Below are 23,267 nucleotides of genomic sequence, written 5' to 3'. Positions count from 1 at the left end.
GACAGGGTGGCAGCTAGGAGAGCACTTTCCCTTTCTCCAAAACTTTGCAGGCTTCTAGCCCAGACTCACCTTCCTGCTCGTTCTTTTTCTGCCTCACCTCTCACTGTTACCCCCCCTCCCCCAACGCTCCGACCGTAGCGCGCTCCGTGCCCTTCCCCTTGCCTCCCCGCGTCTACTTTAGCTCACTCTCGCAGGCCTCCCGGCCCTGCCCTCCGCCCCGCCGCGCGCCCACCCAGGGAACGCAGCGCAGCCGCCCGCAGACTGCGCGTCCCGTCGCGGCCCGAGGCTCCGGGGCATGCGCTCTGCGGCGCCGCCGCCCTCCCCCACCCCTTCCCGCGGCAGAGTTATGCCAAGTATGTGAGGAGCCCGCGAGGGCCAGCGCCGGTCATGGGGAGCCGCCGTCGTCGCCGCCGCCGCCTCCGCGAGCGCAGATTTTTCCCCAACAGGGCTCCGTCCTCCTCTCGCAGCGGGGGCGAGCCTGGCTGTTGAGGCGGAGGGGATGGCGGACCCTCTGAGGAGGACGCTGTCCAGGCTCCGTGGGAGGCGGAGTCCCCGCGCCGCCGGGGGGCTCGGGCTCCGGGCGGCGGCTGCAGCTACGGTGGCGGCCTCCGCGGTAGCCGAGGGAGCCCCGGACGCCTCCTCGTGCGAGCATGCCGGCGGAGCTCGGCCGAGCCTGGAGCGGCCCCCGCCGTCGCCTCAGGCGTGGGGCCCCGAGGCTCGGGTCCCGGGAGGGCGCCCGGAGCGGTGGGGAGCGCTCGGGCCTCGGCCGCGCGGCGGGAAGGAGGCCGTCTCTTCGGGTGGCGGGCTCACTCGCGCCTCTCTGCGCGCCCCGCCGGGCTCCGAAGGCAGCGGAGAGGACGACGCCGAGCAGGAGGACGACGCCGACTACTATGAGAACGTGCCCGGCGGCTCCCAGTCGGCGCCCGAGCCCGAGGGGGCGGAGGCGGAGCGGTGGCCCCCGCCTCCCCCGGCGGCGGGCTCCTCCCCGGGGGCGGAGGGCGGCCGCCTGGAGACAGGCAGGCTGCAGACCCAGTTGCGAGAGGCCTATTATCTGCTGATCCAGGCCATGCACGACCTGCCCCCTGACTCGGGCGCGCGGCGGGACGACAGGGGTTGGGCAGATCGCGGCTGCCTTGTGGGAGCCCGGGCTCTGGGCCAGCCGCCTTCCCCCTGCGGCGCTGCGGACCGCCGAGCCTGCCCCCGAGACTGGCAGCGGGGAGGCGGTGGCCGCCCTTGGCAGCAGGTGTCTCCGCCCCGGTCTCCTCCGAGGGAGTCGGGGGGAGGCCGCCTGCGGACTCCTCGGATGCGGCTGTCCTGCAGCAGAAGCCTCGAGAGCCTCCGGGTGGGTGCCAAGCCTCCTTCTTTCCAGCGGTGGCCGAGCGACAGCTGGATCAGGTGCGGCGCGCGCGGGGACCTGGACGAGCCCCCGCCACGTGGAGGCGGGATGGACGGCTGGAGCGGAGGCAGCGCCCCGGCCGCGGCCCCCTCCGGCCTCCGGCCTCCCTGCTCCAAGGACCCCGGCCGCTCCACGGGAAGCCCCTTCAGGGATCCTGCGGGGTCAGCTGTGGCACGCAGCCGAAAAGGAGATGGCCAGGAGGGGCTTCCCTTCCTCAAGCCTCCTGCGGTGACAGTCAAGAAGCTGCAGAAGTGGATGTACAAAGGACGTCTGCTGTCCCTGGGAATGAAGGGTCGCTCCCGTGGGACATCCCCCAAAATCTCTGGAGCGCAGGCGAACCCTCCAAATCTGGGCGCCTTGAAAATGCGTGAAAGCCAAGTCCTCTCCGTGCCTCCAGACCAAAGAATTACGCTAACAGGTAGGAGGATACTTTGCGATCAGAATGCTAACTCTTTGAGTCTTAATGTTTACCAACTGGGCTTCTGTCTTAAGAGACAAGAATAAGGTATGCATTTGCAGACAGGTACGTGCCGGTGCCAAAGTAAGTGACACGTAAGTGGCAGCTGAATGCACCAGGTTACTTAGTATAATGCATTCGCTTGTTTTGTCTCCCCCCTCCCCTTAAAAGACAGTGGCATGAGGAACTTGGGGTTTTTGTTTTTTCTTCCATACACCGGCGTGCATACTTCTGAATACTACACTGAGTAAAGGTTAAGTTCATCGCACGCTTTTTGTATAGAGTTGGGCGGTGCTGCCTTCATTTTTATTCTTTGTGGCTCTAGGCAAATCCGTAGACTTTGTGGAGTTTGTGAATTTGAATTTGATTCAAGGGAGACTTTATGGGCTTCATAAACTGTCATTTTACTCATTACACGTTTTCTTTATTCTTTTCCGTCTCTCTCCCAGGCCCGCGTGCACACAACTGACACACAACCAAACCCAAAAACAAACCAAACTACCAACCAAAATTTCTTTTTAGTCACTAGGATTTCACGTACTTCACCTCTCCACCTTTCCTCCCTTCTTCCTTCCACAACAACAACAAAAGAAAAAAAAAAAAAAACCCAACAAAGTGAGTAATCTTTTTATTGTGAAAAAATAAGGGCACCAGTATTTTAATCAAGAGAAAGATGTCTAGTACTTCTAAGAAAGTGCATTCATTTAAAGTCATGTGCGAACTTAAGTATATTTGGTAATTATGTTGTCAATAGTAAAAATTCGTTTCTGAAAGAAGGACAGTACTTTCAAACTGAGTCCAAAACAACACGATCCTTTGAACTACAATTTTAAATACAAAGACTTTTAGTGAACAAAACGACATAATATGTCATTAATTTAAAAAATATTAAATGATGATATATAAAAGGATTCACAGTACTTAGCATTTTCTCTGGTAAGAATTACAAATCCTCCAGGACTGGGGTTTATACACATTAACTTTGTTTAACCAATAAATACAAAACTGGGGAGAAACAAAGTTCACAAAACTTGTAATCGCACAGTGAGGACAAATCAAATGATTCATTTAAAGCATATACAAACTTGAAAAGTTTTTTTTTTTTTGAGTCTATAAATCTCTAATCCATACCTGTCAAAATTTATCCCATTTCTTTATCCTATTTATCCTCAAATGTATTCCATTTCTTTTTTTTAAATATTTTTTTAATGTTCATTCATTTTTGAGAGAGGGAGAGGGGATGAGAGAGAGGGAGGGAGGGAGGGAGAGAGAGAGAGAGAGAGAGAGAATGAGCAGGAGAGGGGCAGAGTGAGAGGGGGAGACATAGAATCCGAAGCAGGCTCCAGGCTCTGAGCTGTCAGCACAGAGCCCGAGGAGCGGCTCAAATTCACAAACTGTGAGATCATGACCTGAGCCAAAGTTGGATGCTTAACCAACTGAGCCACCCAAGTGCCCCAAACTTATTCCATTTCTTTTGAATAAAGGATAACAGAATGTACATTTTTTTTTGTAAAGGGAGGTGTACTTGCTAAGTTCACATTAAAAAAATACGTATTTGCAGGAGTAAAGTATTTGTAATATTTATATTTTATTGCTACTATATCTTTACTTCCCATGATCTTGGTTCAGTTAACTCTTTGTAAGATTGTGAAATTTCACCCATAACAAAAATCTGCATAAAATTTTAGTCAATTTTTTTTACTCTTTTGTTGCAAAGGAAACATTTACCATCTGATGGCTTTAAGATCCTCAGTTATAGTGTAAATAAACATTCAAGGATTTTTAAAGTAATAATAAATGTAATAATGCTCAAGAATGAATTCATTGATTCTTTTCATTGAGAAACTAATTAAATTGAAGTAACTGTAAAATAAATTAAAATGAAACATTAGAATTACTATGTGATAGTATTTTAGATATTTTACAAGAAATCTAAGCAAATGCTTGAGTTATTTCTGGTTTAAAAATTTTTTTTTTTTCAACGTTTATTTATTTTTGGGACAGAGAGAGACAGAGCATGAACGGGGGAGGGGCAGAGTGAGAGGGAGACACAGAATCGGAAACAGGCTCCAGGCTCTGAGCCATCAGCCCAGAGCCCGACGCGGGGCTCGAACTCACGGACCGCGAGATCGTGACCTGGCTGAAGTCGGACGCTTAACCGACTGCGCCACCCAGGCGCCCGAGTTATTTCTGGTTTAAATAACTTTCTCAGATGTTATTTCCTTTCAAATCATCTTTTAGGAAAGATATAAATAACTTATGTAATGTTTACATATCTGGTATAGATTTGGAGAGTTAATCTTGTTTTTTTTTTTAACTATTTTTCATGAAGGTTAGTTGAACTTATTAAAACCATCTGGATACTTTATGTGGTTCTCATAATCCCCCTGCATACCCCCCCCCCCCATGACACCTGTCATTTAACAACAACAAAAGAAACAGGAGTCAAGAAGTTTACCCAGGGTGGCACAAACTAGTATTATATGGTTTGTATATATTAGTGTAGGGATTCAAACTATTATATGGATTCAGACTCAGGTCTCAATGACTCCAAAACCCCTATTTATATGAGGTTAAACACATGCTAAAGTTCCTTAGAGGCCTGATCCAATTAATTATATTAAGTTGCTTGAAATGAGGAGATGAATGGAATTTCAACAAGGTTTAGAGGGTAGGTAACTACCTCAAAATTGCAAAGAAGATGGGGGAATTCTCATAGGTTTTTTTTTTTTTTTTAATGTTCATTTATTTATTTTGAGAGAGAGAGAGAGAGTGCTCTCGAGGTGGGAAGGGGCAGAGAAAGAGGGAGAAAGAGAATCCTAAGCAGCTTCTCACCTTCAGGGCAGAGACCCACGATGGGTGGAGATACAGGTGGGGATGGGGGTCCGGGATGGGTGTTGGGCTCAACCTCAGGAAGGGTAAGATCACCACCTGAGCTGAAATCAAGAGTCCCAGGCTTAACCCTGAGAGCCACCCAGGTGGCCTATTAAGATAATTTTTAAGTGAATATATCTATTTTAGGAGCGCCTGGGTGGCTCAGTCAGTTAAGTGTCTGACTCTTGATTTTGGCTTAGGTCATGATCTCACTGTTCATGGATCAAGCCCCACCTTGGGCTCTGTACTGATAGCACAGAACCTGCTTGGGATTCTCTCTCTCTCTCTCTCTCTCTCTCTCTCTCTCTCTCTCTCTCTCTCACACGCATGCGCTCTCTTTCTCTCTCTACCCCTTTCTCCCTCGCTGCCCCTCCCCCACTTGTGCTTGCTCTCTCGGTCTTTCAAAATAAAAAAAAAAACACTTAAAAAAATCAGTATATCTATTTTAAACCTTCACCTTTAAATGTTTACTTTAGTTAAGATTGATGTTACCTGGATTCTACCTTTTTTTTTTAGTAAAATCTTTTTTAGTGTTTATTTTTGAGAGAGAGGGAGAGAGAGAGAGTGTGAACCGGGAAAGGGCAGAGAGAGAGAGGGAGACACAGAATCTGAAGCAGGCTCCAGGCTCTGAGCTGTCAGCACAGACTCGGAGCTCAAACTCATGAACCATGAGATCATGACCTGAGCCAAACTCAGACACTTAACTGACTGAACTACCCAAACACCCCTCTAGAGTTTACTTTTAAATTCTGTTTTCAGGGTGCCTGGGTGGCTCAGTCGGTTAAGCATCCGACTTCAGCTCAGGTCACGATCTCGAGGTCCATGAGTTCGAGCCCCACGTCGGGCTCTGGGCTGATGGCTCGGAGCCTGGAGCCTGCTTCCGATTCTGTGTCTCCCTCTCTCTCTGCCCCTCCCCTGTTCATGCTCTGTCTCTCTCTGTCTCAAAAATAAAAATTAACATTAAAAAAAAATTTAAAAGAAAAAAAATCCTGTTTTCCTTTTTCTTTTTTAAAAAATTTTTAACGTTTATTTAGTTTTGAGACAGCACAAGCGGGAGAGGGGCAGAGAGACAGGGAGACACAGAATCCGAAGCAGGCCCCAGGCTCTGAACTGTAAGCACAGAACCTGACCCGGGGCTCGAACTCACAAACTGCAAGATCATGACCTGATACGAAGTCAGGTGCTTAACCAACTGAGCCACCAAGAGCCCCTAAATCATGTTTTCTAAAAAATTAATTGGGCATTCCAGATGAAGTAATTCATTCTAGATTGTATAAAGGTGTTAAATACACCAAAAGGTTTATATCACACTTTTCTATTCAGTATTATTTATGAGAATGTTTTCTTTCAAGATGAAGTTAAAGAATTTATAACAGAATAACTAATGGGATGGAGATACCTAATCTATCTAATACTTAGGTATTTTGAAAATTTTTGAGACCACATAACAATCATTTTTAAATGATTTGGAATGATTTTAAATTCATTTTGGAAGCCAAAATGATGTTTTGTTTTGATTTCTGTCTCCTACTGAGAACCTTTAAAACTTTAGATAGTATAATAATGCCAATGATTTGGTGTTTTGAGTGTGATGTTCACAGATTGGCCAATTTGTACTTAATTGAGATGATTATTTAAGAAATCTAAAGTCATTACACATGATAAATATTGTCAAGTTTCTGCAAGCCGTGGATTACAAAGGAATTTTAATCTATTTGCCAACTATACTTCATTATAAGTCTTTATAAATATATTTAATTAGCATATAGTACTCAGGAATAAATTCAAAGGCACTAGGTTGAGCTATTTCAGCCTTTTATTGCCTTAAAAAATAATTAGCCTACCTTGACTCTACTTTTGCTGCTACACGATTTGTGAAAGAAAAAAATTAGGGCATGTAACTTGTTAATATTTTGTCTGAAAATTTTAGGTAATTCTTTTAAAATAGTATTAATTGGTGTGATTTCATGCATTATACTTTGTTAGGTTGAGATTTATAATGCAGATTCTCATCTATTCTATTTCCTGAAGTATTTGTAGCTCTAATTTCTTTATGATCTACATGATCTTTATGAATTTTTTCAACAAATTCTTTTATGCATTAGCCCTATTCATGATTAGTATCAATAGGCATATAATGTTCGGCTGTCTTCTAACTTTAAATCCCTCTCTGAGAAATTCTGCCATTATGGCCCTGGAAGCAAGTTCAGTTGTCTTTTTTTTTTTTTTTTTGGAAGAGTGCCACAGAACATTGAAGTTGCTGGTGGCAGGAAAACTCTGAGAATTACAAATTCAGCAGAAAATAGTGTGTTGATTTGAAAGTCCTACATTTGTAAGTGGAATTTATTTTTTGAGAATCACTAAGGTTATTTTTTAGACCTTTGCTATTCAAAGGGTGGTTATGGAGCAGTGCTATTCAAACTCTGAAAATCTCGTTAAAATGTGGATTTATAGGTGTGAGGGGTGGGACCTGAGATTCTGCATTTTAACAAACTTCCAGTGTAGATGAGGCTGTTTGGTATGTACTTTGAGTAGCAAGGTTCTAGAGTTCCCAGTGCCCCAATCACCTATCTTGATACATTTATTAAAGTTTTGAAGAAGCATTCTACTTTATTCTGATACTTGATACTTAAACTAAATTCTATTAGAACAAAGCAGTTGAGGTCTTTCAGCTTCAGTTTTATTATGTATATTTATACTTACTGCTTACATGTGACAAGTTTAAGCAGTTCCCTTCATATTGGTCTTATCTTGCACCAATAAACATGAGATTGTGGAATCTACTAGAGAGGAGTCTATGTAGTATGCTGGTTAACAGAATAGAGCCTCTAGTTGTCTGATCAGACCCCATCACTGACTAGGCTTGTGACCTGGAACAGGTCACTCAGCCCTCAGGTTGCTGTGAGGATGAAAAAAGATAATCTGTTTTGTACAGTGCTTGGTGCTTAGTTAGCTGTTACCAAGAGAAAGGTAATCAGGCTTTGTGAGAATACTACCTTGCCCAGATCATTAGGATTCTGGATAGAGAGTGAAGTGATCAGAAGGTAAGGAGTACTTACTGCCTTGAAGAACACTGGCAATCGAGCTAACACACACCTGTTTAGGGACACTTACTTATCCTGCCCTTCTTTTGTGTATCTTTGTCTTGCTGTTCCCTCTTACTTTGTGGAACTGCAAACAGTCTCAGAGTTTTCTTCTCTACTGTCCCTAAAGCTAGCTAGCACACAGCTTTTTTTTCTTAAGGGTTTTGTTGCTAGTCACAAGGGAGGAAACGTAAAACAGAAAAATAACTTACTTCCTTTTCATTGTACCCATCTCCCCACTTAGATGTATCTGGAAAAGAGAAAGGCACATGTATATGTGTATATGTGTATTGTAATAATACAATGTTGTAAGAATTCTTTTATTTAGGATTTTTTAAGGAGATGTAAGCAAAAGCAACAAAGTTTGTTTCTGCAGTAGGGCTTTTTTATATGATGAAAAGATGTCTGTATATACTGTACAATTTCAGTGAAGGTTGAAATCCATAATTTCTCAGTTTGCTGATGATTTTGAGGTGGGGCACTAGTTAAATGTTTAGTAATAGTAAGTCATTTGATTTATTATGAAATAATAGTTGAGGACAAAAAATTGGCTTGAGTAGTTCACTACTATGTAGGATATTTTTCTGAGTGAAAAACTTAATTGCCACTTCTGCATTCTCTTACGGATTTTCAAAGTAAAGTTATTTTAATTACTCATTTCATTAATTATACCACAACATGTATAATTATAAGAGAATAAAGACATTTTTGACTTGCAGCTTTGCGTACTTATTTTGATATCTTTTTTTACTTATATTTTCTTTTCATTGTGACTGTGTGTGTGTGAGTGAGTGAACATAGCTGTAGGTAAAGCTAACAGGAGCTAAAGATAATTTAAATTTATGCCAGTAGGGTTTAACATTAATTTTAGCATAAAAGGGAGTAAATGGAAGATTGCAGATAGCTTTCTGTGTAATTTACATTCATATGCATCTGTTTAGTTACCTGAGATAAAAATGAAATGTTTAAAATTAGGGTCCTGAATGTGTTGCTTATATTCAGTTTTAATAAATGAATGAATTTGGCCTTTATCAGAAATCATAATGATGTACCTATTTATCTCTAAATTTTAACTTCAGTATCATGTAGTATATTGAATTATTCAGCAATAGCAGTCAGATTATTTGGTTTCAAGTTTTTGTGGTCTGTAGTTTCATGAAAAATAGTTGCATTGTATCTCATGGTATAATTATTCCTTTTAATATTACACATTTATTAAATACTTATATCAATAGATATATCAATTTGCTTAAATACGGGTTGCTAGTAGCTTTGTTTTTGTCATTACAGTTCCTTGGAGTGTAGTACAAGTAAAAGTATGTTTATTTCTTTAAATGTATGTCAAAAACTCAATAGGACTCAAAATAATTTAACTATATAAAATTTTGGATCTGCTGAGAGACGTCTGAGAAAATGATAAAATAATATGTGACTCCTAGCTATCATGAGTTGTATAATTTTATACTTTTGGCTTCAAATTTATAATTGTGTAAAAACTACCAATAATGTCCCTTGATCATCTGAAATGCTATTAAATAATAGGGGACTTGGGCTTAAATGTGAAATAGATTTGGACTTTAGTACACTTGGCAAAAAGATGTTACCACTAACAACCTGGAAGCCCCAGTGATTCCTGAGTATGTGTTGATTTTCAGTTCTTAAATCAGTTCTTTAATTTTAAAGGAGACAGAACCAAAGAAAGACTTGAATCCTCACGTTTTTCATTAATTAAATTGAACTAAATTAATTCAAGTTATTTATCGAATATTCGTTACATGTTTGCATGTTAAATCCTGGAGGGTAGAGGTGTGTATCTCTTTTCTAGTAGCCCAGGTGTATTGCTACAAACTTTGGAGTCATAAGAGTTTATTTTGAGTACTGCTTCTTCCATTTATGAACCAGTTGATCTTGGGCAAATTACTTTTCTGAGTTATATAGTTTTCAAGATATTTCCACCATTACTCAATCCTTATGAGCAGTTAACTGGATTGATATTATCACCACATTCAGAAAGGGTTACCTGCTTTCCTACCTTTGGTGGGTAGCATGGTATAGGGGAGACAGGTTAAGAGCATGGATTTTAGTATTAGATTGACTTAAATTTGAATACTACAGCTAGCACCTTGACCATATTCCTCACTTTTTCTGCCTTATGGAAATAGTCATTTTCTTAACATTGTTGTGGAGGTTAAGGGCTTTCTTACTGCTTTATCTCTCATTCCTGGCACATAATAGGTACTCAATAAATATTTGTTGAGTAAGTAAATGCCTGGCATAGTAGACATTCACGGGAACTTTCTTCCCTTTTGATTCCTAGTTCATTCCTGCCTCTGAACTAGATGAACTTGAAACCCAGTTTGTGTTTGAGATATTTTTAAAAATTATTATTAGCTTTTTTAAAAATTAATCTACTTGGTTGGGTAATATTTAGGATGAAAAAAGACAAGTTTACATTTTTTAAGGGATTTTTTTTTTCAGTAGAGGAAGGTTACTGAAAGCCTTGATTATGCATGAACCTAACGTTGTGGTTGTTTCTAAGCTCCTCATAGTTTAATGTGTTTTTATCACTCTGTTACTAGGCTTTCATATTTTATTTACTAGAATACAAAATGAATCAACCATATATACACGTGAAGTAGCAGGACTATAATTCCATAATTTAGAAACCTTTAGTATGATCTTAAATTTTTAGAAATGTGGTTCTGTTTTAACTTTCTATGCCTAGTGAATTAGTGTTATGGCATATATTTAGCTTATTGACTGTAATTGAAGCCTGCTTTATGCAGTTCTTTGGATGTGCAAAACATTTACCTCTATGTGGAATTGATGTTATGTGTACATTTTTCTCAAAAAAATCTTATCACATTACATTAACACAAACACATATCAAGCATTTGATGACCCTCATTGCACTATGAATTCCTTAATTCATTTTTTTTTTTTTTTTTTTTTTTTGAGAGGGTGAGAACACATGAGTGTGGGAGGGGCAGAGGGAAAGAAACAGACAAAGAGAGAATCTTAAGCAGGCTCCACATCCAGCACAGAGCCAGACTTGGGGCTCAATCATTTGAGCATGACTTTTGATTTTGGCTCAGGTCATGATCTCAGTATCATGGGCTCTAGCCTGTACCAGGCTCTGCGCTGAGCACAGAACCTGCTTAAGGTCCTCTCTCTCTCTCTCTCTCTCTCTCTCTCTCTCTCTCTCTCTCTCTCTCTCTCTCTCTCCCACTTGTATTTTCTCTCTCTCAAATAAAATAAAAAAATTTTTAAAAAGAAAAATAAAATTATTCAAAATATGAATTAAAGTCATACTGTGTACAAAGCATTCTATATAAGCTTAAGTGTGTTTTGCGTGGGGTATGTCTTTGTTAGCCCAAATATGTTTATAAAGACAATCTTAGAGTTTGTTTATTCATTTTCTTAGAATTCTTATGTCACTTTTACTAGTAGTCTAAGTAATAAAAATTATTTTTAGTGAAAAAGCCAAAATGTTTCTTGTTTCATTTTAGTCTCCAAATGTGTAATACTACTTTTCCTTCTTTTTTTCCTTTAAAAATACTAGTTTTTTCTTTTTTTTTTTAATTTAAATTTTAGTTAACATATAGTGCAATATTGGCTTAAGGAATAGAATTTAGTGATTCATCACTTACATACAATACCCAGTGCTCATCACAAGTGCCGGTATGGCCCATCTCCCACCCACCTCCTACTATCAACCCATAGTTTGTTCTCCGGTCATTAAGAGTCTCTTGTGGTTTGTTTCCCTCTCTCCTCTTTTTTTTCCCCCTTCCCACATGTTCATCTGTTTTGTTTCTTAAATTCCATATATGAGTGAAGTCATGGTATTTGTCTTTCTCTGATTGAATTACTTTGCTTAGCATAATACATTCTAGTTCCATCTATTTCATTGTAAATGGCAAAATTTCATTCTTTTTAGATAGCTGAGTAATATTCCATTGTTAAAAATAGTATTTTAATAACTGATCTCAAGTGACTGGTTTTTCCTGGTATCCTAGGCATTACGTTTTACTTTCTTCTTTTTCTTTGAAACAGATTTATTTGAAAATGTCTATGGGTCTTCAGTGAAGAGAAGAGAACTTGAAGATCTGAAGGGTAATATTGGAATCAGAGGTCATAAGCCACTTAACAGCATCACTGTGTCAAAGAAACGCAATTGGCTATATCAGAGTACTCTGAGATCTTTTAACCTGGAAGAAGAAAATAAGAAATGCCAAGACATAAGTCATTTATCCATCTCACCTAAACATCAGTTATCACGACCTTTCCTCAAATCATCTGAAGAATATTGTACATATGTGGTGTGTAATGCTACAAATTCTTCATTATCAAAAAATTGTTCTTTAGATTTTAATGAGGAAAATGATGCAGATGATGAAGGAGAAATATGGTACAACCCCATTCCTGAGGATGATGACTTTGGTATATCAAATGCCTTGAGTTTTGGTGAGGCAGACCCTGCTGTTCTGAAGTTTCCTGCTGTTAGTTTGAGAGTATTGTCTGGTCCAGACCTAATGAAAGCAGAACAGTACACTGAAGGCTTGCTGTACTCTTCAGAACACAGAGGCAAGGTTCATACATCACAGTCAAATGAAGTGAATCCTGTTGAGTCCATCCACTCCACAGAGCTCGTGCGGCAGTACAAGCAAGGGCTTGGACACAAGACACAAGAAAGAATAATGGTAGAGGAGAGTCTCATGTTGAAATCTCCTTTTGCAGGTAAAGATGGTCACATGTTTGCCTTCTTCTTCCATTCAATTCTTGGACAGTAGCTAAAACTAAATATAGATGTCTATTGTAGCTATGTACTTTTCCTTACAAAGTGAGTGTGTTTTCATAAAAATAAAGAAAACTTCAAAAACGTTTACAAATATTTGTATATAGATGGTGGTTTAGTTATTCCTGTCACAGACTTGATTTTGTAAGGGGTGAAGATGCTGGGGTAGTTCTACACCAACTGTTAGTGTGTCTGTCCTTAATTAGTTTCTCTTAGTTGAAAGAGTGGGATCATGAGGTGCAGAAGAGAAAGATACATTTCCTTTTTGTTTTTAATTTTTTTTTAATTTTTTTTAATGTTTGTTTATTTTTGAGAGAGAGAGAGGCAGACTGCAAGTGGGGGAGGGGCAGAGAGAGAGGGAGACAGAATCTGAAGCAGGCTCCAGGCTCTGAGCTATCAGCACAGACCCCGATGCGGGGCTTGAACTCACAAACCATTAATCATGACCTGAGCCAAAGTTGGATGCTTAACTGACTGAGCCACCCAGGCGCCCCAAGATATATTCTTTATGTAAATCTAATTTTGCTTCATTCATTCATTCATTCATTCATTCATTTATACCTAGCCTGGCTATAGCTGAAAAGTTGTATAGTCCGTGTATCAGTAGTTATTACTTTACAGTTTCATGCCTACATTTCCTCATGAACAAAGGAAAGGAAGAAGAGAAAAAATAAATGAGAGGTAAAAGTAAAGACCTCGCAAGTAGGTGGGTGTTGCAATAGTTATGGAACCTAGAAAAGAAATAATTGAAGTTTGATGCATATTAGGTTGCACCATATGAAATTGACAGTTTTTGATCTGCAGAACACTATATGAAATAGTTCAACCTAATGGTTTCTTTCTTCCTTGATTGCCTTGAGTTTTTGATGTGCTTCTTTTAAAATTTGGTCCCAGACACACTAGGAAATAGCAGAGAGCATATTTAGTTGCAAATATCAAATGTTGGCTAGAAAGCAGTTCTGTTTTATATCAAGTTGTTTTAATTTATAAAATTTCAAATGATACAGAATATTCAAAGATGTGGTGTATAACAGATGCTGTCAGTATCTTGTCCTTATCCCTTGGGATTTATTATTTATTTAGATGGGACAAGCCTCCATCCAAACATCAGTATCTGCATCTCTGCTTGAGGATTCTGGCAGGAGTGTTAGAGAACTTCTCTGCAGGAAGCAGAGTGACTTCCTCTGAGTCAATGAGTGACTGTTGGAGTGCCCACCAACCAGAATTGGTGTAGAACCACCTCAGCTCTCTCATGTCCTGGGTGTCATAATTCTACATCATTTCCCAGAGTTTTCTCCTGATATTGAACATGAGTTGCCTGTAGTAGTAACAGGCTTGATTGTTGGATTTGCCCCTGAATTTTCTCACTTCTTGCTGATAATTATGTGCTTTACAAATAAATTACTTGGATTTGAATCCTTTTCTCAGGGATATGTGGAGGTGGAATAAATGTTATATGATAAGAGAAAAAGTGAGTTAAATAACAGTGTATACTATATTATGTCAGTTTGAAAGAAACACTGAAAAGTTATACTAGAAAAGTTAAGTATCCCCCCCCCCACCACTGCCATGTTAGGATTGAAGGTAATGAAAAATTTTGTGAGTGGGGCACCTGGGTGGATCAGTTGGTTAAGCATTGGACTCTCGATTTTGCCTCAGGTCATGGTCTCACGGTTGTAAGATCGAGCCCCTTGTCCGGCTTACACTGACAGCACAGAGCCTGCTTTTTTACATTTTTAAAATTAAAAAAAAAAAATTGTGTGCATTTCTAATTGTAGACTGATTTTTCAGAAGAATTTGTGGGGTTTTTTTTTGTAAGCTAGATGGAAAGAGGAATAAATGCTTTATGAAATAATAGTTTGGAATACAGGTTGTGATTGGAGTGGTAGGGAAGCTTGCAGGAGTATGGCAGAGAGTGATGGGTTTGTATGGTTCAGGAAAGGCAAGAGGGCATAAGAATAACAGCAAAGTTAGAAAGCCAGTGTCTGTAAAGTTACACATATTTTGATTTAAGTTGCTGTCTTCAAACTTTATTATTTTATGTTTGTGGCAAATTGTGAACCTAGAAAGACTAACAGATATTATAAAAACAAAAACAAAGACTTGAAAGTAGGGTAGAGCTGTTATTTATGTTTCCTCTCTCTGTTATTCTTCTTTTTAGCATCTTATTAAAATATAATCACAGTCCTAAGTTGACTAAAGGAAATATTTAGTTTATTTCTTTGTCATCATTTTGTTTTAGTTTGATCAGAAAGGTTACCTAAAGTGATCTGTTTTCTTTAGCAATATTAACAGAGCTGTTGAGGGGTGCCTGGCTGGCTCAGTCGGTTAAGCATTTGACTATTGATTTTGGCTCAGGTAATGATCTCAGGGTTGTGAGATTGAGCCCCATGCTGAGGGTGGAGCCTGTTTGGGATTCTCTCTCTCCCTCCCTCTCTGCCCCTCCCCCTCTCGCTCTTGTGTGCATGCTCTCTCTCTCTCAAAATAAATAAACATCAAAAATGAGAACTGTTGAGAAATAGGCAAAGATAATGGTTGAATTTCAAAATAATTTTCTGATCAAGAAATAAAAAAGCTTGAGTGTATTTAGTATCGCTGACAATTTTTTAATCATTCTAACACAATTATGACTTGTTATTTTGTTTATTAAGTCCCATATGTATATTTATGTTTTATCTAGTTGCGATCATAGCAGTCTGTTTTTGGTGATTTTGTTTTGTTTTGTTTGAGAAAGGGAGAGCATGCCCCTTCCCCCACACCCCCATGTACAGGGGAGGGGCAGAGGGAGAGGGAAAGAGAGAATCTCAAGCAGTCTCCCTGCCCAGTTTGATGCCTGACTTGGGGCTCAATCACACGACTTGAGGTCATGACTTGAGCCGAAATCAAGATTTGAATGCTTAACTGACTGAGCTTTGCCAGGTGCCCCTGTTTTTGGTTTTTGATATTTCCACTTGATGTTTTCATCTTGTGTTATTACATGTAGATTAACATTATTGTTTACCAATTTTATAGTATTTAATAGGGTTGATGTGTCCTAATCTATTTGACTGGTTATGTTGGGTGTTAATAGATTATTTCCACTACTAGAGGAGTGATCATCATCGTGATCTATTTCACTTTATTTGGATTAATTACTAGTATCATTACTGGGTTTTTATGGCTGGTAACTATTATAGTAATTCCTATATTATATTTCCTAAAAGGTTTACCACTTTACAGGCAACTGACAATTGGTTGGTTGATTAATTGATTTACTCTATAAACGCTCAATTTCTGCTGTGTGCCAGTTACTGTTCTAGGTGCTGAAGGAATGTGCCAGTTTCACTTGATTCTAGCCTGGTTTATGGATTTACAAAGATTTTCATTTTGTACTTTCCCTGTATAGCTAGTCTGTGATTTGATTAGTATAATTTTGGTTTAATTTTAAGCAATTATTGAATTTGGTAGTATTTCAGCTCTTGGGTTTTATAAAAACAAAGCATTTTTATTTTAATAAGTTTAGTCTTGTCTGAAGTAGAAATTGCTAACATACACAGTATTTCATTTTAATAAAGACTTCAGTAAGAATAATGCATGATGTGTAAAAAAAGTCAAAATGTTAAATTAACTCCGTAATACTTTAATAGAACCTAGAGCAATTTAATATACTGGATAGCTTTTTAAGCCGTTGACAAAATAGATTGTAGACTACAGCAGGACTCTGATTACTATAGAATGTTTTAGGCCAGTAAACCAATAGAATTGTACTACAATTTACAGTACAAGGGAATGCTTTGTCTAGTTTATCAAATATTCCATTTCTTATTTGTTATTTACCAGAAAAGCCCCGCAGGCATACTTAAAATAGTCCTTTCTCTATAAAGAAACCACTTCTTTGTTTTTAGGACACATAAAGAGGGATGGAGGGAGATTATATTAGCACTTTAAAAGAAAGGTCATTTAATCTATTGATTTTGAAATGAATTAATACTCTCTTTTGTTATTTTAATTGTGAAATGTAGTATTTCATAGAGTAACCTCTGATATTAGGGTCATTAGAGATCTTTATAAGGAATAGTTAGAGGAAGTGTGAAAAACTCATTTAAATTTTAAATAATTTAAATCATAGATTGTTTCATTCATTGTTTTTTTTTTTTTTTTAAGAAGCTCGAGGCCCAGCCCCAAGATCAAGAGTCACATGCTGTCCTGAGTGAGCCAGCCAGGCACCCCTAAATTGTTTCTTTAAAGAAACAGTTTAAACTTACATAATAGATTCTAGAAGTTATTTTCATTTTGCTTTATTAAACACTTAAATAGGAACAGTTTCACATTTTAAAATAAAATTGATTAGTCAGTTTATACATTTTTTTTTTTTAACTGAGGGATTGAAAGTTTAAGGTTGAGGGGCCCCTGGGTGGCTCCTAAGTCAGTTAAGTGGGTTATGCGTCTGACTCTTGATTTTGGCTCAGGTCATGAGTTTGTGAGTTTGTGAGTTTGAGCCCTGCGTCCAGCTGGTGCTGACAGCCTGGAGCCTGGCTGGGATTCTGTCTTTCCCTCTCTTTTCCCCCCTTCCCTCCCTCCCTCTCTCCCTCTCTCTAAATAAATAAGTAAATAAACAAACTTAAAAAAAAGAAAAAAGAAAGTTTAAGGTTAAATGGAATATTTTATTTAAAAACAAACATTTATTTATTTTTGAGAGAGGGAGAGGGAAGGGTTGGGGGAGGGGCAGAGAGAGAGGGAGACAGAGGATCTGAAGTGGGCTCTGGGCTGACAGCAGAGAGCCTAATGCGCCCAAACTCATGAACCATGAGATCGTGACCTGAGCTGAAGTTAGATGCTTAACCTACTGAGCCATCCAGGTGCCCCTTAACTTACTAATAATGGTTAAGAAGCCACCATTAAAAATCAATTTAATGTATATGTATAGACAGAAAAATGTTTAGAAGGATGGAAGTACTCTAAAGTACAGTATTTAAGAATATAGGCTCTGAAGGCCTATGCTTAGGTTTGAATTGTACCTGTTTCTGCCACTTAGCTGCTTTGTGATCTTAAACAAATCAGCTCTGTGCATGAGGTCCTTGTTTGGAGGATGGGATGCTTGTGGTATCTTAACTCTTAGGGCTATTTCAAGAATTAAATCAGAATCTGTGCATACTAAGTGTTAAATTAATTTTTCATACTTTGTCTAGCTCAATAAATGTTGGCTAGTGCTAGAAATATTAACAATTTACTGTTAAACTACTTTGGATATTATTTTCACCTCACTGTTTATAATGACTCATCTCTTAATAGCTCAGTTTAGGCTATTTGGATTTCTTTGTGTCTTTTAAAAACTTTTTATTGTAAACCTGGATAATTTTGACATTCAGGGGGGAAAAAAGCTATTTTTGTGTGGAGAAAAAAATCAAAAACATTTCAATGCTTTACTCTTCATGAAAACTGAGAAGATAACAAAACTTATTTATGTCTCTGTACTGTTATTTAATATATTGAAATTGCAAGGAAAGGCCCTAATTTAGCTTTTGAAGTTCCAGGGAATTATTGTATATAAATAATAAAAGAAAGAAAATGTCTTTATAGTTTTTAAAATTATTCAGTTAGCTTTATGATATTCAATATTCAGTTATTCTTTCTTTTTTTTTTAAGTTTTATTTTTTTAATTTACATCCACATTATTTAGCATATAGTACAACAATGATTTCAGGAGTGAATTCCTTAGTGCCCCTTACCCATTTAGCCCATCCCCCCCCACACCCCCTCCAGTAACCCTGTTTGTTCTCCATATTTATGAGTCTCTTGTGCTTTGTCCCCTCCCTGTTTTTATATTATTTTTGTTTCCCTTCCCTTACGTTCATCTGTTTTGTCTCTTAAAGTCCTCATATGAGTAAAGTCCTATGATATTTGTTTTTCTCTGACTGATTAATCAATATTCAATTATTCTTGATTAACTGTGTTTCATTCTATGTATAATCTTTCGTGATATGTTCTGAGGGAACATCGAAGAAAGAAAGGGCTCTTAGTTGTCAAAATTATAAACTTATTTGGTTTTTGGGGTGCCTGGGTGGCTCAGTCATAAAGCATCTGACTTGATCTCAGCTTAGGTCTTAATCTCAGGGTGGTGAGTTCAAGCCCCGTGTTGGGCTCTGCATTGGGCATTAAGCCTACTTAAAAAAAAAAAAATAATAATAATAATAAGCTTGTTTTGTTTTTAACTTTTTTAAAAAAAACCACTGCTATGTGATAAAATTTAGTTTTTAGAGAAGTATAAACAAATGTTCTTTTATTAGAGTAGGATTTCTTTTTTCTTTTTAAAATTGGAGTAGGATTTCTAAATAAACACTCAAATAGATAATATGCCAAAATAAACATCAAAATAGGAAGCTTTCCTAGTTTCCTCTGATATCCACTGTTCATGGTTATAAAATAACATACTCCCTGAATTATATTGCAGTGGGAAAGATTTAAAAGGAATATATATTACCCTTCCTCCAAACCTTTAAAGTAGAAAAGAAGATGGAGACGAAGATGCTTCTTTCCACCCTAAGCCATTTGGAAATCCTGACCCCCCTTTCTTTAAGATTTTATTTTTATGTAATCTCTACACTCAGCATGAGGCTAAAACCCACAATCTCAAGATCAAGAGTCACTTGCTCTACCTACTGAGCCATCCAGGCACCCCTGGAAATCCTTGATATTGTGTTTGAAGGTGGTAATGGAGATTTACCTAAACTTGTAAATCTAAATCTCCCTACCTAAATCTCCCCAGTGTGATAAAACAAGGGAGAAATTTCTGTCCATGGGAGGGTCTGTTTAGTTGATGATTTATAAAGTAGGAATCAAAACATATCACCTTATAATATCTTTTTTTTTTTTTTTTTTAAAGGTCCTGGGATCCTAGGTGCTACAAATAAGACTGAATTGGGAGCTACCGATTTATCTTCTCCAAGCCCTAGCCCTGTGAAAAAAAGCAGTTCAATTAACTGGTCTTTCCCAGATAAAATAAAATCTCCACGAACTGTGAGGAAACTTTCCATGAAAATGAAAAGGTTGCCAGAACTTAGCCGAAAGCTGAGCGTTAAAGGAACTTTGAATTACATGAACAATCCAGATAATACTCCTTCCTTGTCTAAATGTACCTGTCGAGAAATTCATCATGCCAATATTCTACCTTCTGGGAACACAACCACAGCTGCTAAGAGGAATGTCATAAGTCGGTACCATCTGGATACCAGTGTATCTTCTCAGCACAGCTACCAGAAGAAAACATCTGTGAGTTCCAAGTATTCCTGCAAAGGTGGTTACCTCAGTGATGGAGATTCACCTGAACTTATAACTAAATCTAGCAAACATGGATCTGACAACAAATTTGGAAAGGGAAAAGAAATAATTCCAAGTAGTTGCAGCAAGAGTGAAATAGACATTGATGCTTTTAGACATTATAGTTTTTCTGATCAACCTAAGTGTTCTCAGTACATATCTGGGCTCATGAGTGTGCATTTCTATGGTGCTGAGGATTTAAAACCACCTCGGATAGATTCAAAAGATGTCTTTTGTGCAATTCAGGTAGATTCAGTAAACAAAGCAAGAACAGCTTTGCTCACATGTCGGACAACGTTTTTAGACATGGATCATACTTTCAACATAGAAATTGAAAATGCGCAGCATTTGAAATTAGTAGTGTTCAGTTGGGAACCGACTCCAAGAAAAAATCGAGTGTGTTGTCACGGAACTGTTGTTCTCCCCACCTTATTCAGAGTGACAAAGACACATCAGTTGGCTGTCAAACTTGAGCCTAGAGGTCTTATTTATGTGAAAGTGACTCTTCTGGAACAGTGGGATAATTCTCTTCCTGGACTGGCTGTAAATCGAGAACCAGTAATATTTGGTGTTGATATTCGAAAAGTTGTAGAGAAAGAAAATACAGGACTGATGGTGCCACTTCTGATACAAAAATGTATTATGGAAATTGAAAAGAGAGGCTGTCAGGTATTATTTCAGTTTCTCTACTACCTCCCGATGTATTTATCTACCTTAATTAATTAAATTTATAGTAGGTCTTGGGGGAAGGGATTCAAGGTAAGGTTAAAAAAATCTAATTTAGACATTTTCTCATTCCTATTTTTAAAATTTATCCCATTATTGTTTAGGGTATAATTCACATCTTCACCTACATTGTCAGTGAGCAATTAAGAGCATGCTAGATGGTTCTACAATTTATGTTGTGATGCAGAGTTATGTGGGTTTTATACCTCGCTATCAGGATTGCTTTACAATGACATTCCTAAGAAAAGCCAGAGCTATGATAGGCAAAGACTAATTCATTTAAGGAATGTTTCTGCATGGTTTGACATTCCTGTGGTACAAAATTCCAACAGTGAATCTTAAAACCCTGCTGTACTCCTAAAACTAACTCCCTGTCCTTGTTCCCTACTCTCCCTCATCCCACACTTCAGAAAGCATGCATAAGCTTATTTGTCTCTGAACTTTGGGATAGTGTGGAGGATGAGGAGAGGTCCTACTAATAACATGTCTCATTCTCTCTTCCTTTTAAGTGAGAAGGTAAAATAAAATAAAATAAAATAAAATAAAATAAAATAAAATAAAATGTAAAAGCAGCCCATTAAAAGAAACAAAAACCCTGGTGTTATATATAATAAGATATGTAATGTTAACCAGTTGTAGACCTTATCTTTTTTTCATTAATACATGTGGACTGTGACAATGAGAAACAGCATATCATTCAGGATGTTATTCTGAGGTACAAGTAATAGTTTAAATTCAAAAATTAAGCCTAAAATTAGATATTCTGAAGTATTTCTGCTTTAATACTATCAGAATTTATGACATTGATTAAAAACATCAGAGGTAAATATCAACGAATCAGAATTATGATTTCTTTATGTGTAGAAAAGAGTTTTAAAATAACTCACCTTGAACCTTGATGTGGAAACTACAGAAACAGTGTAAGTTAGTGGGGTTTTGTATTAAGATGCAGGAAACTTGGGTACCGGTTTCTCCTCCATTATTAATTAGCTGTGTGATGTTGGGCAAGTCACTTAATCTCTGTGGGCCTTATTTGCTTATATCTATAAAAGTAGATGCAGTAGTTTCCTGAAGGTAAGAGGTACATCTGAGCTTTTGAAACCTCTTCTCTATTATTCAGGTAGAGTTTATATTTTCTATATGAGAATACGGCTTTTAGTTTCCAATCCAACTTTTGGTCCAGTTACTTTTTCTTAAGGTTCTCTGTTTTTCTCCCATTTTTTTTTTTCAGGCAATATGTAGAAAGGTCAGAGATTAGGCCAATTTCAAATTATTAAACAAACTTTTACAACTGAATTTTAAAATAAGTAACTCAAATAGCACTGTACTTTTACAATCTATTTTCTGAGATAGTTTATAAAGAATGGGTATATAAAACTTATAATTTTTTCATGAGTTTTTATTTATTCAATTTGTTACAATCAATTATAGTCATTATTCTTTGAAGCTTAAATTATCCCAAGTTTGGCTAGGGAGTGCCTCTTGCAACTAGCTAGTGATTGCTTTGTTATATCCCCAGTAGCGTTTAAGCATTTCTTTTCTTTATGACTAAGACTGTTGTAATTTATTTTAAATACCCACAAAATATTTTTAGCAATGCTTTTTATTTCTATACTTAAAGTTTAGAAATAGTTATTTTAATAAAGAATTATTTCCTGTGAACTATAAAATTTATAGTAGTCCATTTGGAACTGCAATTTTTAAACACCTTTTTTTGTTTGTTTGTTTTGTTTCTTTTGCTTTTTCTCTCTCTCCCCTGCCCTGCCAGAGAAAGAGGCTTATTGTGTCTGTATTTTACAGACTAGCACACTGCTTAAATTTTGGTTACCTTTTTAGGCAGTAATTATTCTTGTGTTTGTTATCAGGAGCATCAGGTTTTAACAGTCATACAAAAATAGTTTGTGGCATCTTCCAAATGCTTTGAAGGCTATTACCACCTATCCCCTGCTTTCAATGGGAAAAATTACGATGGAAATCATACTCCTGGTTTATCCAGTACAGATTCTATCCCTGATAGGGGCATTAAGCATGTACTTGAAGTGTTTGATTTAAGAAGTCAGCCTCTGAAATTAGGGGTATATCCTAAAGTGTCTTTTCCTTGAAATCTCTGTATTAGATCTATCTTCTTTTATTCACCTTTAAAAATTACCTTTGTATTTTCAGCTTTGTGGACAACATGTTACCATTAATTTATTACTTACTATTGAAGTATTGCTTTCTTTAACTTGTTCTAGGTTCACCTCCTTCTCAAGTTCAAGGGGATACATCTTTATTATGGGATTTTGTGACACTTAAGTGTGCCTACACCAGAAGGGCTCCACTCAATCAAATTAGTTTCTTCTAATATGATAGCATTTTCTTTGATCCTGTTAAAATTTTAGTTTCATTTTCTGGATCATCTGTGGTTCTACCATGTCTTGTGATGATGTGACCAACATAGGACATGCTATTCTCAATGCAAATGCACTATGAATTTGTATAAGAATAGGAAATTTCCTTCTAAGTACATTCCTTAGTTTCCCATATTACATCGATCCTTTTGAATGTAGCAGCACCTTGCATTACCTTCTCTCAGAAATAGTTGTAGTTTCCTTAGTATCTTTCAATTAATACTTAATAGCTTATCATCTCAACTATTTT

General features: G+C 38.1%; 1 protein-coding gene across 1 annotated transcript in view; it reads left to right on the top strand.

Annotated features, from left to right (window-relative positions):
* The first annotated feature begins 1,051 nt into the window (after positions 1 to 1,051).
* The window catches only part of SYDE2 (synapse defective Rho GTPase homolog 2), a 49,233-nt gene continuing 27,017 nt past the window's right edge, over positions 1,052 to 23,267 (top strand). The window contains exons 1-3 of the mRNA XM_030327074.1: positions 1,052 to 1,814; positions 11,864 to 12,547; positions 19,468 to 20,570. Of these exons, the coding sequence (XP_030182934.1) occupies positions 1,067 to 1,814; positions 11,864 to 12,547; positions 19,468 to 20,570 (2,535 nt within the window). The 5' untranslated portion in view covers positions 1,052 to 1,066. The remainder of the gene's footprint in view (positions 1,815 to 11,863; positions 12,548 to 19,467; positions 20,571 to 23,267) is intronic.

This window comes from Lynx canadensis, chromosome C1, assembly GCF_007474595.2.
Source record: "Lynx canadensis isolate LIC74 chromosome C1, mLynCan4.pri.v2, whole genome shotgun sequence".
Taxonomy (NCBI): domain Eukaryota; kingdom Metazoa; phylum Chordata; class Mammalia; order Carnivora; family Felidae; genus Lynx; species Lynx canadensis.
This window is presented reverse-complemented; position numbering and strand designations above follow the sequence as displayed.